Here is a 16,300-nt window from a genome sequence, read left to right on the forward strand (position 1 = left end):
AAAACAGTCTTCTTGTGAGCACAATGCTGCCAATGCTCAGCAGCGCACACAGGCACACACCCACCTAGCGTGGAAACACATTCTCCCCAAACTCCCCATGAGAAGGAAGGTATACTCGAATTTCAAGCAAAACCATTCCTTTTCCACACACTGCTTTACCTGGACTTCAGTGAATTATAGAGCCGAATTCCATCGGCTGCACCACAAATTTGTACTAGATCCTCCTTTGTCAGTTTTAATAAGTCGGCACCTAAAAACAGCAGAGAAGAAATTCTTGAAAGACACACAAACACACACACACAGAAGGAAACAGGCTGGCTGCTTTATAGCTGAGTGTCCTTTGAAAGCATCACAGTTACCCAAGTATAAAGCTAAAAGGAGCAACACTGGAGTATACATGTATAAAGGTCTCCTCAGGGTCAAAGGAAAATGCTAGCTCTTCAGTGTCTAATAACAAGAAGTCTGGTTGTCAGAGGTAGGCAAATCAGATCAATAAGTGAGATAAGATTCTATGCCCGATTTCACTGCCTACCTTATTTTGACGGGGCTGTGGATGTGAGGATAAGGGACTCTGTGGTCCTCAGACCAGTTTATACCATATAAAGAAGAAATTAAATGGAGGCCTTGCTCAGTGTCAGAAGAACTTACGTCAGAATTAGGACTGTGATTCTTACTGCTACATGCAATCTAAACTCAAACATTGTATAACTTAAAACCTGTCACAGGAGTCAGTTCTAGTAGACCCCCATAAACAATTGATAGGTGTAAATGACATGGCATCTAAGATCTATTTAATAATACAATAGAAATGGGAGGATGGGAGTGTCAGAAAGTGGAACTAGTCAAAGACTGATCATTTCTGGAGCTGGGGTGGCAATATGGGAATTCATCATCATCTACTTTTTTTAAAAATAATTTTTAAATATTTATTTTCCCTTTTGTTGCCCTTGTTTTTATTGTTGTTGTAGTTATTATTATTATTGATGTCGTCGTTAGGACAGAGAGAAATGGAGAGAGGAGGGGAAGACAGAGAGGGGGAGAGAAAGATAAACACCTGCAGACCTGCTTCACCGCCTGTGAAGCGACTCCCCTGCAGGTGGGGAGCTGGGGGCTTGAACTGGGATCCTTATGCCAGTCCTTGCACTTTGTGCCACTTTTGCTTAACCCACTGTGCTACCATCCAACTCCCCATCATCTACTTTTTATGTAGTAATGTGCCCAAAGTATTATATTTTTCCCTTGTATTTTATTGGCAGAATTACGATGGCTTTTTACAGATGCCAATATAATGGGTCATTATTTCTGAGGGCATGAATGTAAGGGCCCTCACATTCCAATGTATAAAATAGAGAAGCGCCTCTCTTGTAAAGATAAGCATTGGAGTCATTTTACTCAAACAAAAAACATATAAATATATGTATATGTATATGTATATATATATAGTATTAATAAAAACACAGAAATAAATCATGCACACATACAAACATACCTGAAAAATTGGAAAACAGTCTTGTGTAGGAAGAAAATCTGTTTTTAAGCAGCCATTGTTGTGTTTCCTGGGTTGTGGCTGAAGGCTGAAGTTGCTGTCAATGAAGAAAGTAGACACAGTTAGCAATGGCATGTTATAAGAGCAATTAAACAAAACACAGAAGTCCTTCAAATTGAAAGTAAAAACCACCCCATAAGAGCAAAGGCCTGACTAATCAAATGACTCAAGTCCCTACCTGAGTCTGATAATAACAATGTGGAGCCCCCAAAGCACCTACAGTTTTAGGAGAAAGGTACTTACTTCACTAGAAACCTGTGAAACTCCGTCTCCCTGATGATTTGGGGAAGAAGAATTGCTGAAGAAGGAAAGACAGAATGGTTACTATAATAGGTATATTTCAAAATCAAGACATTAATGGCTATTAAGCTAAGTATCTATAAAATGATACTGTGGGTCAGAGCAAAATAAGACAAAGGACTGTTTCTTAATTTGTGCTTTCCTTCATCTGTGCTAGTAAGATGCTTTACATTTTATTAAACAAAGCCCCTGCCTTTTTTTTTAATTAAAAAGGGCTCCAGTTATCTCCAGATTGTCAAGAAAACCAAGGACGCTCACAGTGAGAGAGAGCTCACCAGCAGGGTGTCTACCTTGCCTTTCGAGGAGTCCAGGTTTGGGGCTCAGCATCACTTGGGAGGTGCCACAGCCTTAGAGGAAGCCATGGTCCTGTGGAGCTTCACCAGCCCCTTCAGACCCCCAATGAAAACGCACCCCAGAGCAGTGAAATAGCACATGTGGAAGTCAAGCCCCACATAAGAAAAGGGCTCTGGGGACTGGGCAGTAGCGCACTAGGTTAAATGCACATGGTGCAAAGTGCGAGAACCCGAGTAAGGATCCCAGTTCAAGCCCCAGCTCCCCACCTGCAGAGGGGTCACTTCACAAGCGGTGAAGCAGGTCTGCAGGTGTCTATCTTTTTCTTCCCGTCTTCCCCATCTCCCTCAATTTCTCTCTGTCCTATCCAACAACAATAGCTATAACAAGAAGAGCAATAAGGGCAACAACAAAACAAACAAAGGCCTCCAGGAGCAGTGGATTAAAAAATTTTTTTTAAATCTTTATTTATTTGATAGAGACAGCCAGAAACTGAGAGGAAGGGGGAGATAGAGAGAGGAAACAGACACCTGCAACACTGCTTTACGACTTGTGAAGCTTTCCCCTTGCAGATGGGGACTGGGGGGGCTCAAACCTGGGTCCTTGTACACTGTAACATGTGCTCCACCACCCAGGCCCAAGGGGCAGTGGATTTGTAATGCTGGCACAGAGTTCCAGCAATTACTCTGGAGGCAAAAAAAAACAAACAAAAAAAAACTGCTCTCTTAGGTAAAAATGAGGAATTAAAGAGATAGTTGAAAAGTACTTCTTAAAAAGCTACTTTGAGGGAGTCGGGCTGTAGCGCAGCGGGTTAAGCGCAGGTGGCGCAAAGCACAAGGACCGGCATAAGGATCCAGGTTCGAACCCCGGCTCCCCACCTGCAGGGGAGTCGCTTCACAGGTGGTGAAGCAGGTCTGCAGGTGTCTATCTTTCTCTCCTCTTCTCTGTCTTCCCCTCCTCTCTCCATTTCTCTCTGTCCTATCCAACAACGATGACAACAACAATAATAACTACAACAATAAAACAACAAGGGCAACAAAAGGGAATAAATAAATAAAACATTTTTTAAAAAAAAGCTACTTTGAGGGAAAAGGATACAAGAAATGTCATAATAATTATTCAAAGTCAAAACAGAAAATGACATCCCTTTAATTAAAACATATATGCACAATTATGGAGGGCAAAACTCAAAACAATAAAAATCCAGTCTTATACTATTCCGGGAGGTGGCACAATGGATAAAGCACTAGACTCTCAAGCATAAAGTTCCATGTACATCAGACATGTACCCGAGTGATGCTCTGGTTCATTCTTTTCCTCTCTTATCACTAATGAATTCAGAAAAAAAGAAAATCAATGCCCAAACTTACTCCTCTGTTCCTGTGTTTCTAAGGTAAAATAAAAGAGAAGATAGCTGATGAGAGGAAAAGAGTCTTATTTTATACTCTAAGATTATTTAGACTAGACTATGAAATTGTAGAGTTCCCTCATTCAGTGACATGCTGAACCCTAGTCTCTCAAAAGCAAGCCATTTCATCAGCCTGCCTATCTATATGGGAAAAGCATATTTTGGTGTCTTTTTTGTACCAGACCCTATTAAAAGACTGAATGTCTGTAGTATCTCAAAATCTCAAGGTCTACCTTAATTAACCCACACTGTAAAAGACAAAACTAGGAGGTGGGACCTTTGAGAGCCATACAGGTGGGGCATCTATGAATGGGACCGGTGCCTTTATAAGAAACACAAGAGAGCTTGCTTCCACTGCTCTACTTTCCACCAGGTGAGGAAACAAATTTCTATTATGGCTAAGGTGCCCAGCCTGTGGTATTTTGTTTCAGCATCCCAAGCAAGGCTTTACCTATATGACCAGAGCATGAGAAAAAGAATCTTTGCCTTTGTAATTGTAACTTTAATGAATTTCCTTCATGAAATTCAACAAATCCCTAGGAATGAAAAGCCCCAGAGCATTACTGTGACATCAGTAGGACAACTTCCATCCTGCATTCACTAGACTTACTTTTTAAATATTTATTTCCTTTTGTTGCCCTTGTTGTTTTATTGTTGTTGATGTTGTCGTTGTTGGATAGGACAGAGAGAAATGGAGAGAGGAGGGGAAGACAGAGACGGGGAGAGAAAGACAGACACCTGCAGACCTGCTTCACCACCTGTGAAGCAACTCCCCTGTGGGTGGAGGGCTGGGGGCTCGAACCAGGATCCTTCCACCGGTCCTCGCACTTTGTACCACCTATACTTAAACACTGTGCTACCACCCGACTCCCTCACTAAACTTTCAGTTGCCAGTTAAAGCCAGATAATCTCCACAGGTCTAGAATCTACCATGGGGTTCATATTCAGCAAATGCAAAGATGGGTTTCCTTTGAAACTGAAGTGCAGGCTATTTCCCATTGCTACATATTTCAGATACACATTTAAAGAGTTTGCTGTAGATAGAAAAATAAAGGAGCTGCAGACATACAATTACGCATAACAGATACCTGTCTGGGACACTGCAAGTGCTCTGTTGTGGGGAGGTGAATGTGGGTGCTGCAGAAGGGCTATTATTCACATAGTTTGTGGGGGCATCGGGCCATGGAGAACACTAAGGATAGAAACAAAAATAATTAATGGTATCCTTTTCAATTAGACAAAAGATTTTATAGTCCACTCTATAATCTGGCCAAATGCAAGATTATAAAACACAAGACACTTGGCACTCTCAAGCAACCTCACAGAAAACATGAAGTTTACTTCCATGTGACAATGTAAAATGTTTACCCGCTACATGGGCCTACATGATGATTAAAGACCTGAAGTGACATAGTAGCAAAGATGTGCCACAAAGATTTACAGTGGCATTTAAAATGTATGCTTATATATAATTCTCTTTCAAGAACTCTCACCATCAGGTTCCATAACAGGAACCCTTTCTTTACTAAGGTTGAAGCATAGTAAAGATAAGGATTTTTAAACAACATCAGGCATCTTGTGAGTGCCAGAACAGTAGCTCTGTCCTACTTGTTCACCCCTCTTACCCAAGGAGCCTCACCAATACCCATTTACTTCCTCAATTTCTCTAATAATAATCCCCAAATACAATGTATAAAAAAAAAAAAGTGACATGGCCAGCTTTGTATTTAGATACATAAACAGCACAGAGTACTATCTATATTTATTATTTATGTTTTCTAGAAGGGACATGGTAAACTTAAATGTTTCACTCCAAGACACAATTCGGACCTAAGACTGATGATAGATATGAAGACATGCAACTCACATAACTATTAGAATAGCTGAAGTCAGAGCAGGCCACGGTGGTCTGCTTCGAATCTGCCATATAGCTTTTTCGCTTGACTGCACATATATTCTTTCTAAAAACCAATATACCTCAGAATGCTTTCAGTTTCAAGGATCCCTTTTCCCAATGACTCTTCCACCCAAAAAGCATGGATATAGGCCATTTAAAAATTCTGTATGTTGATATTACAATGTGCAAGGACCTGGGTTCAAACCCTTGTCCCTCCCTGAAAGAGGAAAGCTTCACAAGAGATGGAGCAGTGCTGCAGGTGTCTCTAGCTCTCCCTTCCTCTCAATTTCTGGCTATTACATAAATAAATAAAAATAATTAAAAAAATTTTTTTTAATTCTGTATGTTGAGTATTTTTCTTTTTAAAGACTTTTTTTTATTTAGGGCCAGGAGATGGTTTCCTCAGTAGAGCATGTCTGAGGAAAACTTCACCAGTGGTAAAGGAATGATGTGGTAACTCCCTTGGGCTCTATCTTAAAGGGGGAAAAAAGAAAAAAGTCTGCCAGGAGTGACAGAATCATGTAGGCATAGAGTCCCAGCAATAACCCTGCCAAAAAAATTTTTTTTAATTTTTTCCAGAGAGACACTGGAATTTATTGATCTATCTATTTATTGTTATTATTATTATTATTGCTGGGGTTTGGTTCCTGCATTGCAAATCCACTGCTGCTGGAGGCTATTTTTATTTTCCCCTTTCGTTGTCCTTATTGTTTTGACACTGAGATTTTTTTACCAGGTTAACTATTAAAAAAAAAGAGAGAGAGTTCTATGGCCTGAAAGACACTGCTGAAATAAAAATAAATCTATCTACAACAACAATGGTAACTACATTAAATAACAAGGGCAACAAAAGGGACTAAATAAATATTTAAAAATGTTAAAAGAATAAAGTATTTAAATTTTCTTTTCTACTAAAATATCTAAAACTTAATTTTGGGCTCATCACTCAAAGTGTATTCCAATAACTTATTTTTATATTTTTTTCATAAAAATTTCTATGACTTGGTTTGATAAACTGACACTAATAATGTCTGAGATTTCTAGAGTCTTATAGGAAAGTTCAATGGATATAAATTTATTTGTAAAAGATTAGGAAGTATAACATATTAAAATAATATTTGACTTTGGTGCAATACACCAATTCCATTTCAGTTCTACTTGTGTTTTCTTTTCTGATCTTGTAAAAAGTAAAAGACTCTGGGGTGGGTGGGTGGGGAGAATACAGGTCCATGAAGAATGATAAATGACATAGTGGGGGTTGTATTGTTAAATGGGAAACTGGAGAATGTTATGCATGTACAAACTATTGTATTTACTGTTGAATGTAAAACATTAATTTCCCAATAAAGAAATAAATTTAAAAAAAAATGGTGACTTCACCGTTTTCAGCCAATCTTGGATGGACCTTGAAAAGTTCATGTTAAGTGAAATAAGTAAAAAAAAAAAAAAAAAAAAGGATGAATATGGGATGATCTCACTCTCAGGCTGAAGCTGAAAAACAAGATCAGAAAAGAAAACACAAGTAGAACCTGAACTGGAATTGGTGTATTACACCAAACTAAAAGACTCTGGGGTGGTGGTTGGGGAGAATACAGATTCAAGAAGGATGACAGAGGACCTAGTGGGGGTTGTATTGTTATATGGAAAACTGGAAAATGTTATGCATGTACAAACTATTGTATTTACTGTTGAATGTAAAGCATTAATTCCCCAATAAACAAATTAAAAATAGTAATAATAATAATATTTGAGGGAAGTATAAAAGAAAATATGAGGGTGGGGGTAGATAGCATAATGGTTATGCAAACAAACTCTCAAGCCTGAGGCTCCGTTAAATCCCAGGTTCAATCCCCTGCACCACCATAAGCTAAAGCTGAGCAGTGCTCTGGTAAAAAAAAAAAAAAAAAAAAAAGAGATAAAAAACCAGAGTTTAACTGAACATAGTGATAATAAACTTCAATTGAGCAGTGATGAATGCCAAAATGTACCATGCTTAGTAGCAAGGGAAGGTCCAAGAATGGTGGAGCAGTTGTGATGTCCCTCCTTTTCCCTCCCTGTAATTAACAAAGAAAAAAAAAGGGGAGGGAGTGGGGATGGACAGAAACCCAACAGGAGCAACAAATGGTCCCAGCCAATCAGCAAAGGAAAGCATCATTATTATGACAGAGATAACATATTTACTGACATTTCAAGCACATGCTTATTTCTCTTCTACAGATTTACATGCTCAGTAGGAAAGGGCCATTCAGAGCTGACATTTAAGTTGCCCAGTAAATGACTTAATTCACTGAACACTAGTTTTCCATGAATTCACTGAAAAAAATGTGGTCAGTGAAAGCTGGCCCTGTTGGAGGCTTCTACTTTTACAAAGTACCAGGCCCCACATCCCACTCTATCCCCAAACAGCCAGGTTAAGGGAGACATCAAAACCTGCTTGCCTTTGCTCTAAATAGGTCTCTCTTCCATCTGTACCAAAGATGGTAAAGGGCTATATTCCATGGAATATTTCCACATTTCATATGCCTTTCCATTCCTCCTTGATAAGCAAAGGTGGCAGTGTCTACTTCCTAAAGACAATCTATAATTCCATGACTCTCCAACAATACCTGACCCAGACTTAAAGTAATGGTTTTGCTACACCATACACAAAGTTAGTTCTCCCTGGTTAGACTAGAAAACAGGATCCATCTTAAGGCTGTAGAAATTGGCGGTCCTGATTTAAGTCATAAATATAGTTCAGAGGCAAAGATTAACAAACATACTAAAAATTAAGAACTAACAGAAATTACTCTGTTCAATGGGAATAATGCAGAACCTTTCAGATATTAACAGACAAGTCTAGATATACCTTTCTACTGAGAGCCAAGTGTAACTACTCTAAAACTATACGAGATGTTGGCTTTCTTTTGTAGGCACTGGTAAAAACAAACAAACAAAAAACCCAAAAACATATATACCATTGCTACAGATTTTCCTTTTAAAGGGAATGATCTGTGCCATGTGGCTTTGTACAGGGACTTCCAACAGCAACTCTATCCACCCCTAGAAATATCTTGGTCAAACCAAATGCAGCCCAGAGCAGCAAGTACTAGGAAGATGTGAAACCCCATGCCAATGAACTGCTGATGTTTTGCAAACTTTAGATTTGAGTTAATAACCATTAACAATTTACCAACATATGTCATATCTTCAGATTAGTTTTGAGATATAATTCCATGATTTATGAATTTCAGTAGCTATTCATTTTCATTAATTAAATGGTTTACAATAAGAGAGGAAAATGATTTGAGTTGCCAGGGTCCCCTCCCCCCAAAAAAATGTTTACTAAAAACCATCTGAGGATCTTTTCACTGGAAAATTAAAAAATAAAAAATTGAAAGGTAGAGGGGTGAACATTCCAGGGAAGGATTACTCAAGCTATTTCAGACTTTGGTTTGTATTAAAAAAGACCAATTAAAGAACATGTAACTTAAGTCTTCCCCATAGTACTCACATGAGTACTATTTTCAAAAAGTAACATTTAAAATATTTTTACTTTGCCTTCATTTGAAAATGATGTTTGTTGCATGATGGACTGTGATTTTCACAATCTACAGATAACTCTCTCTATATATATATGTGTTTTGTTTTTTTTTTCCTCTTTGGTACCTTGACATCATAAGCACTGCAATGGTGAATTCATATGATGACAACTTTTAAAATGTGTTTATATTTACTACAAGGATACCAGTGGTCTAAAAAGGATAATCCTTTATGAATTATGTCATATAATAAGTAATTATATTTAACCAAAAACCCCTTGATTGCATGTTGGGGGAAAGCAGCACTGCCGCCTGACTGTACAGCAATGCGCAATACTGTGACCTGAAGCATTAGGTCACAATGCAGGTGAGCCCAGAGGGAGTACTAATATAGTCAACAATCATTTTTCTACCAGTGCTGCCAAACAGACTTTTAAACAGACACACATTCTTACACTACATGCAGGGAAAAGTGACATAAAAAAATGCCTATGTTAATGTCAGACTTGCTACTGCCATTTCTCTAAATATCCATGAACTTATGTTATATACACGAGGAAGCAAAGCCTTTTTAAAAAATTACTAAAGAATGTATTGTCAATTGATTGCAGTGTTTTTGAAGGAAGTGTGTGAGTGAAGGAAGAGGGAAGGAAAGAAGAAGGGAAAAGAGACAGAAAGAACACATATTTCTGAGTGTTGTTTTCCCCTCCAAAACCACCAATATGGTCAACATTTTTTTTTTTTTTGCTTTGTTTTAAAGTGTTAGATTTAGGAAGTTTTCCTCAGTGAGGAACAAACAGAAAGCAGAAGTCTAAACAAAAGCAAATTAAATCACAACAAGGACATCAAAACAAATTTAGCTTTACTTTTCAGTGGAAGTTGGTCCTATATCTAACACTGCACAAGTTTTCTTGCACAATGAAAAGAGAAGCAGAAGTCCCTTACACTGCCTCGCTTTGCCAGAGAATCACCGTAGTCTGCTGGCAAAGTCCGCTTGCTGGACTTTTTCTGCTCATGTTCAACTGCATCTTCAATTATAGGCTCAAGCCTCATCTGGACAAACACCAAAGATTGGGATCAATGTCTTTTTATTATACAAAGAAAGATCTAATACTCTGTTTTATGTCTCTGCACTCCATCTGAACAAATGTATGACTAGCAGGATTCAAAGTTAAAGAAAATGCAAAACCCCAGCAGTGACAAAAAAAAAAAAAAATTGGACATAGTCTAGGCCCCAACTTAATTTTTCTTGCCAATCTGCAATGTTTTTAAGGTCTGTTTGTAAGACCTAATTGGGATTTCAGCATCTTCATTTAAGATCCCACCCAGGAAACTAATACATTTAAATCCCATAATTTAATTATAATACCTTCCCCACAAATTTCTCAAAAAACAATGTCAAATTAATACCCGATCTTCCCCAACCCCTTTAAAGCAAAACTCATCCTTACAGAGTGCTAATGTGCAAACCTCTGCTTCTCTTCAGAAACTAGAAAGCAGCTCCACATTACCTCTGTGAGGATTGTGGTATCATAGGATGGCTGATACTTTTCTTTTTCATGAGCAGTTCTCTTCTCCATCTTCTCTCGATCTGTTTTTTGTTTCCTGTCTGCACCTTTAGGCTTAAAAACAAAGTAGGATGTTGCATTGATAAACAACTTTACAAGCAAATGTAGACTTTAGTTATGAAAAGCCTGGTACCTCTTTCTTACCTTAAAAACTTTGATTTGGCAGCTAGCTGAGTGTAGGTGATCTGTGTATTCTCCGTTTTCATTCTGTTTAAAGGTATCAACCTGAATCCTAAAAGGCACTCCCTTTTCACCTCCATGCTTACGTGGAGTAAATTCTGTGCTGATGCAGTGTACCTAGAAACAATTAAAACTGAAATGAATTCCAAGTACCACTCCACAATCACTCTTACTCCCTTTTGTGTATCTGTTCACTATTACAAATTCTAGATCCTTAAAAAAAAAAACACCCCACTTACTAGTCAAATACATATCATGAATTTCTTTAGTGGCTTTAATAACTGACTTTCCTCTTATAATTCCCACTGAGTTCAGATTCCTGCAGACCTGCTTCATCTCCTCTGCAGGTGGGAAACTGGGAGCTCAAACCGGGTTCCATGCACTTTGTACTATGTGCATATAACCCAGAGTACCACCACCCAGTCCCCGGCTAAGTTTTTGTGAACTTCTGGAAGTGAGCACTTTCCCATTCCTTTAAAGCAGTACTTACTATAGTCATACATAAAATAGTATAGTAACTTCCTGTGTCCCTCTGTTTCCACTCCAGACTACATGCTACTCTCAGGGCCAAGGTCTTAAGCCTCTCATGTGGCATTCAGACCTTCAGTTGTTTACCTTACAGCCATTAACCCAACTCTAGTCACCTAAAAGCTGATTTTCCTACACACAAACCAGAGCTTACTGAAGTTGGTTGGTTGCTTGGTTTTCCTTTTTTACATAGATTACCTACTCAGAGGCCATGTGGTGGCTTACATAGTAGGGCTCACACAGTACCATGTAGGAGGATGTGGTTTCAAGCACACAGTTACCACCTGTGGAGGGAAACTTTTTACATGTGGTGTAGCAGTGCTCTCTCCTCTAGCATCTCTTCTCTCTCTCGAATCAGGAAGGAAGGAAAAGGAAAGTGGGGAGGGGCAGAGGGGAGCAAGGGCCATCAGCAATGGTGGAATCGTGCAGGTACCAAGCCCCAACAATAATCCTAATGGCAAAAGAAAAAAAAGTCTATTCATGGGAGTCAGGCGGTAGCACAGCGGGTTAAGCTCATGTGGTGCAAAGCACAAGGACCGGCATAAGGATCCCAGTTCGAGCCCCTGGCTCCCCACCTGCAGGGGAGTCACTTCACAGGCGGTGAAGCAAGTCTGCAGGTGTTTATCTTCCTCTCCCCGCTTCTGTCTCCCCTCCTCTCCATTTCTCTGTCCTATCCAACAATGATGACATCAATAACTACAACAATAAAAACAAGGGCAACAAGGGAGTCGGGCTGTAGCTCAGCGGGTTAAGCGCAGGTGGCGCAAAGCACAAGGACCGGCATAAGGATCCCGGTTCGAACCCCGGCTCCCCACCTGCAGGGGAGTCGCTTCACAGGCGGTGAAGCAGGTCTGCAGGTGTCTATCTTTCTCTCCTCCTCTCTGTCTTCCCCTCCTCTCTCCATTTCTCTCTGTCCTATCCAACAACGACAACAACAATAATAACTACAACAACAACAAAAAAAAAAACAAGGGCAACAAAAGGAAATAAATAAATATTTTTTAAAAGTCTATTCATTAATTCTAATCCACTACTTACAAGTTTATCATAGCAGATATGAAAATTAACGTTTGTCTTATTTTACATATAATGTGCATATTTTTAAGAACTCATCTCTTAAAAATGCAAACTCAGTATTTATGGGTAAAATAAAATGTCGGAGAATTTAACCAACTAAAGTGCAGAAAATTACTAATAATTGTTGAAGCCATGGGTACAAAGAGAATTCATTAAAGTTATTATTATTATCGTTATCATCTTGGATGAAGTCTAAAATTTTAGTATTAGAATTTTTTAAAATACTGCTAGCAAAAATAACTAGTAGCTTTTGTTCAGTAGAAATTTTATCTTACCTAGGGGAAGTTTTACTTGTCACTACCCATGTTGTAAAAGCAACATTCAAATTATGATTACATATCAAACTCCTTTATATATATTAGTCTAAAAATGATAGCTTATTAAATTAACTATTAACAGTGTATGTTTAAAAACAGATGCTACAGGATATTTTTTTAAAGCTTTTTTTTTTTAAGGTTTTATTTATTTATTAATGAGAAAGATAGGAGGAGAGAGAGAGAAAGAACCAGACATCACTCTGGTACATGTGCTGCTGGGGATCAAACTCAGGACCTCATGCTTGAGAGTCCAATGCCTTATTCACTGCACCACCTCCCAGACCACGCTACAGGATATTTTATAAATAAATACTTAAAAAGAAAATTTTATGGGTGGGGGTAGATAGTATAGTGGTTATGCAAAGAGATTCTCATGCCTGAGGTTCCATAGTCCTAGGTTCAATCCCCCACACATAAGCCAGAGCTGAGCAGTGCTCTGGTAAATAATTAAAAAAAGAGAAAAATTTATCACTCATCTAATGGCCTACATGCTTCTTACAGTGTGAAAAGACAAACCTGAATGAAAGCAGATGTCCGTTTTGCAGGGTCCCACAGAAATTCAACTGCATTTAACTGGCCTGGATTTGTCCTCGTGTCAATAATTCCCACTGACATTGGAATATCTATATTTTAAAAAAGGAGAGAAAATTATCCACTATGAATAATTAAAAATTTATACTTACTATGATTATGTTTTAATTAAATTATACTTCCATGCTGAACATTTTTCTTCAATATTTTTGGATAGGACAGAGAGAAATTGAGAGGGATGGGGAAGACAGAGAGGGAGATAGAAAGACAGGTACCTTAAGACCTGCTTCACTGCTTGTGAAGAGACCCCCCCTGCTGGTGGGGAACCAAGGACTCAAACCAGGATCCTTGCATGGGACCTTACACTTTGTACTATCTGTGCTTAACCCGGTGCATCACTGCCAGGCCCCCTCTTCAACTGTTCCCACCATTAATGAATTCAACATCAAAACTCACATAATGGGCATCACAGTTTCTATTTCATTTTGTTAAGAATATGATGGGCGGTGCCAACTGAGAGTTAAAGCAAATAGGGGCTTGGGAGAAAGAGTCATGATTATTATCCGATGTCTTTTTCATGCCTGAGGCTCAGAGGTCCCAGGTTCAATTCCCAGAATAAAGCAGTGTTCTGGTAAAAATAAATCAACTAAATTAAATAAGTGGTTTCAAGTTCATAAAATTCCTGGCTCTAGTAGTTTAGGATAGAAATTGCTCTTGGGTAGTCCGGGATGTGGCGCAGTGGTTAAGGAACTAGACTCTCAAGCATGAGGTCCTAAGTTCAATCCCCGGCAGCACATGTACTAGAGTGATGTCTGGCTCTTTCTCTCTCTCCTCCTATCTTTCTCATTAATAAAATAAATAAAATCTTTTTAAAAAAAATAAAGAAATTGCTCTTGGACAATAAAACAACAATCTCATACAACTACTTATAGTGCCACCATAGTATTAACACTATTAAGAAGTAAAGCTGCTCAAGTCTGGTCCCTTGGTAGAGGAGGAGTCCAGTGCTGTGGTAGCTCTATGTGAAAAAATCAGCCTGGAGAAGCTCCAGTGTGGATCAAAAAAAAAAAAAATTAAAAAGCAAAGCTGAACAGTCTTCTTGTCTCCATGGTCTCCAGACAAATCAGTTGTACCTAAATCGAGAAGTCTGTCTCCTGGGCGATTCCATTTCCAACCTTCAAGTTGCTGATGCTCTGTATACTGTAGCCGTCTGTCATGGAATACAACTCTTATGATGCTCTATGGAATAAGTAGGGAAAACAAGTTACTTTTAAACTCTTTCAACTACAATGCAGAAGCAGTTTCGCTTCTTATGCACTGACCTGTAGTAGACAGACAAGCATTTGAAAACAAAGTCTGTTTTACATATTTTATAAGTGAACTGTTTAGCTCCTTGATACTTCTGTACGATTATTTGATAAAGTAACTTTAAAAAATGAAATTAAGCATACAATTAAAGAGGTTACTTAGGTTTAATTTCTGAAAGTACCAATTCAAAATTAGGAGCATGTTCATAAAGCGAATTTATATTTCTATAAAGGAAATATCACATGCACAGTGGAATTATTAGAGTCACAGGCAGTCAGTGCACTGGCACCCACTTCCCAACCATCGCCTGCAGCAGCAAAGCCCTCATGGGGTACTGCACGAGCTGACCTCTCAGAGTGCAGCACAGAAAATATGACTGTGAGCCTTCTATATTTAATAAGAACTAGAAATCCATACACTCAGATGAGCACAAATATTATATTTAGTAGTACAATCAATAATGTGAAACTGTATTTACTAACCCACATGATGGAATGTCATATACAGATACTTCAGTGCAAAATATGACGAGTTTTATATAGTTAACCAACTGAAAGAAAATTAAGTAAAATGGAATGAAAAAGAAGCTCTCTGGTATTAATAACTAAAAAGAGGCTGAGAAAACACCTAAAGAACAGAGTTAAAAAGAGTCCTAATAAGTAAGAAACAGAACAGAGAAAGCACATCACTGAAATATGTTGAACACACTCAAGAAACTGCAAGGCACCTTTGATAAACCAGCATTTCATCCCCTTGCTCTCTGTACAATAGTATTTAAACACTATGGGGCCAAGAAATAAAACTCAAGATGGGAGGGAACCTTTAGCTGAAGGCTGTGATTTCTAAGAAATTCCAATAGCCTTTGGTAGCAGCAGACAGCAGCTCTGAATCCCAATCCCTGCCAATCCACTACATCAAATGGATTTGATAAGTCTGTAGCTTATCATATGGAAGATGAAAGGCTGTAGATTTTTTTTTTTTAAGTAAACTCTTGCCAATTTGTTAGCTATTTACTGATACACTCTGAAGATAAGTGACCTTCTGCACAGCAAAAGAAGCCAGAACCAAAAACAAAAAGACACCCTCTGTTGGATGGGAGACTTACATACACCGTATCTCAAAACAAAATACAAATAACCAAAACATTTAAGAAGTTTACAAAACAGCAACAAAGAATAATGTTATGAAAGAGAATATGAACACATGCTTCACCAGAGACTCAGCCAGCAAGCACATAAAAAAAAAAAAAAAAAAAGCTCCAAGTCACTGATTATCAGAGAAATGAAAACTCTAACAATAAGATACCACAGCCTACATACTACACACACTAAAATAGAACAGAAACAAGTGTTGGGGAGAATCCCTGATGGTGGGAATGAATGTAAATTGGTCCAGCCCTTATGGGAAACAAATTGGAGATTCCTCTACATATTCAAAATGGACCTGCCATATGATTTGGCAATTCCTCTCCTAGGGTTCTACCCAATCTCAAGAGATTTCATCATGCACAGCTGATGTTCATAGTAGCACTATTCATACTAATGTATGGAAACAATTTAAATGCAAACAACAGACTAATGGTTAAGGAAGTTGTGATATATACACAACAGAATGATGCTCAGCTGTAAGAAATGGTTAGATCTTTACTTTTGTTACTTCTTGTATGGAACTTGAAGGAATAAAGTTAAGGTAGGTTAAGTCATAAAGAGAAGGATAAATGCTGAATAATCTTACTCAAATGGAACTTCAGAAACAAAAGGAAATACAGGGATACTAGCTATAAGGTCTATTCCAACCAATCCAAGGATTCTCAGTGGGGGGTGGGAGG

At 38.3% G+C, this 16,300-nt stretch overlaps 1 protein-coding gene across 4 annotated transcripts in view; it reads right to left on the reverse strand.

The window, feature by feature from the left end:
* Window positions 1–16,300, reverse strand: part of UBP1 (upstream binding protein 1) — a 55,396-nt gene that overhangs the window by 9,239 nt on the left and 29,857 nt on the right. For 3 of the 4 annotated variants that reach the window (XR_009547061.1, XM_007524035.3, XM_060180494.1), the window contains 9 exons: window positions 14,298–14,403; window positions 13,150–13,256; window positions 10,676–10,828; window positions 10,475–10,585; window positions 9,909–10,016; window positions 4,634–4,737; window positions 1,790–1,844; window positions 1,490–1,583; window positions 160–250 (listed from right to left, as the gene is read on the reverse strand). Coding sequence is in view for 3 of the 4 variants with exons in the window: in XM_007524035.3 (XP_007524097.1) it covers window positions 160–250; window positions 1,490–1,583; window positions 1,790–1,844; window positions 4,634–4,737; window positions 9,909–10,016; window positions 10,475–10,585; window positions 10,676–10,828; window positions 13,150–13,256; window positions 14,298–14,403 (929 nt within the window). In the remaining variant the exon portion in view is untranslated. The remainder of the gene's footprint in view (window positions 1–159; window positions 251–1,489; window positions 1,584–1,789; window positions 1,845–4,633; window positions 4,738–9,908; window positions 10,017–10,474; window positions 10,586–10,675; window positions 10,829–13,149; window positions 13,257–14,297; window positions 14,404–16,300) is intronic. The other variant, XM_007524036.3, reaches the window with a different exon arrangement.

The sequence above is a fragment of the Erinaceus europaeus genome, chromosome 21 (genome assembly GCF_950295315.1).
Source record: "Erinaceus europaeus chromosome 21, mEriEur2.1, whole genome shotgun sequence".
In the NCBI taxonomy this organism is placed as follows: domain Eukaryota; kingdom Metazoa; phylum Chordata; class Mammalia; order Eulipotyphla; family Erinaceidae; genus Erinaceus; species Erinaceus europaeus.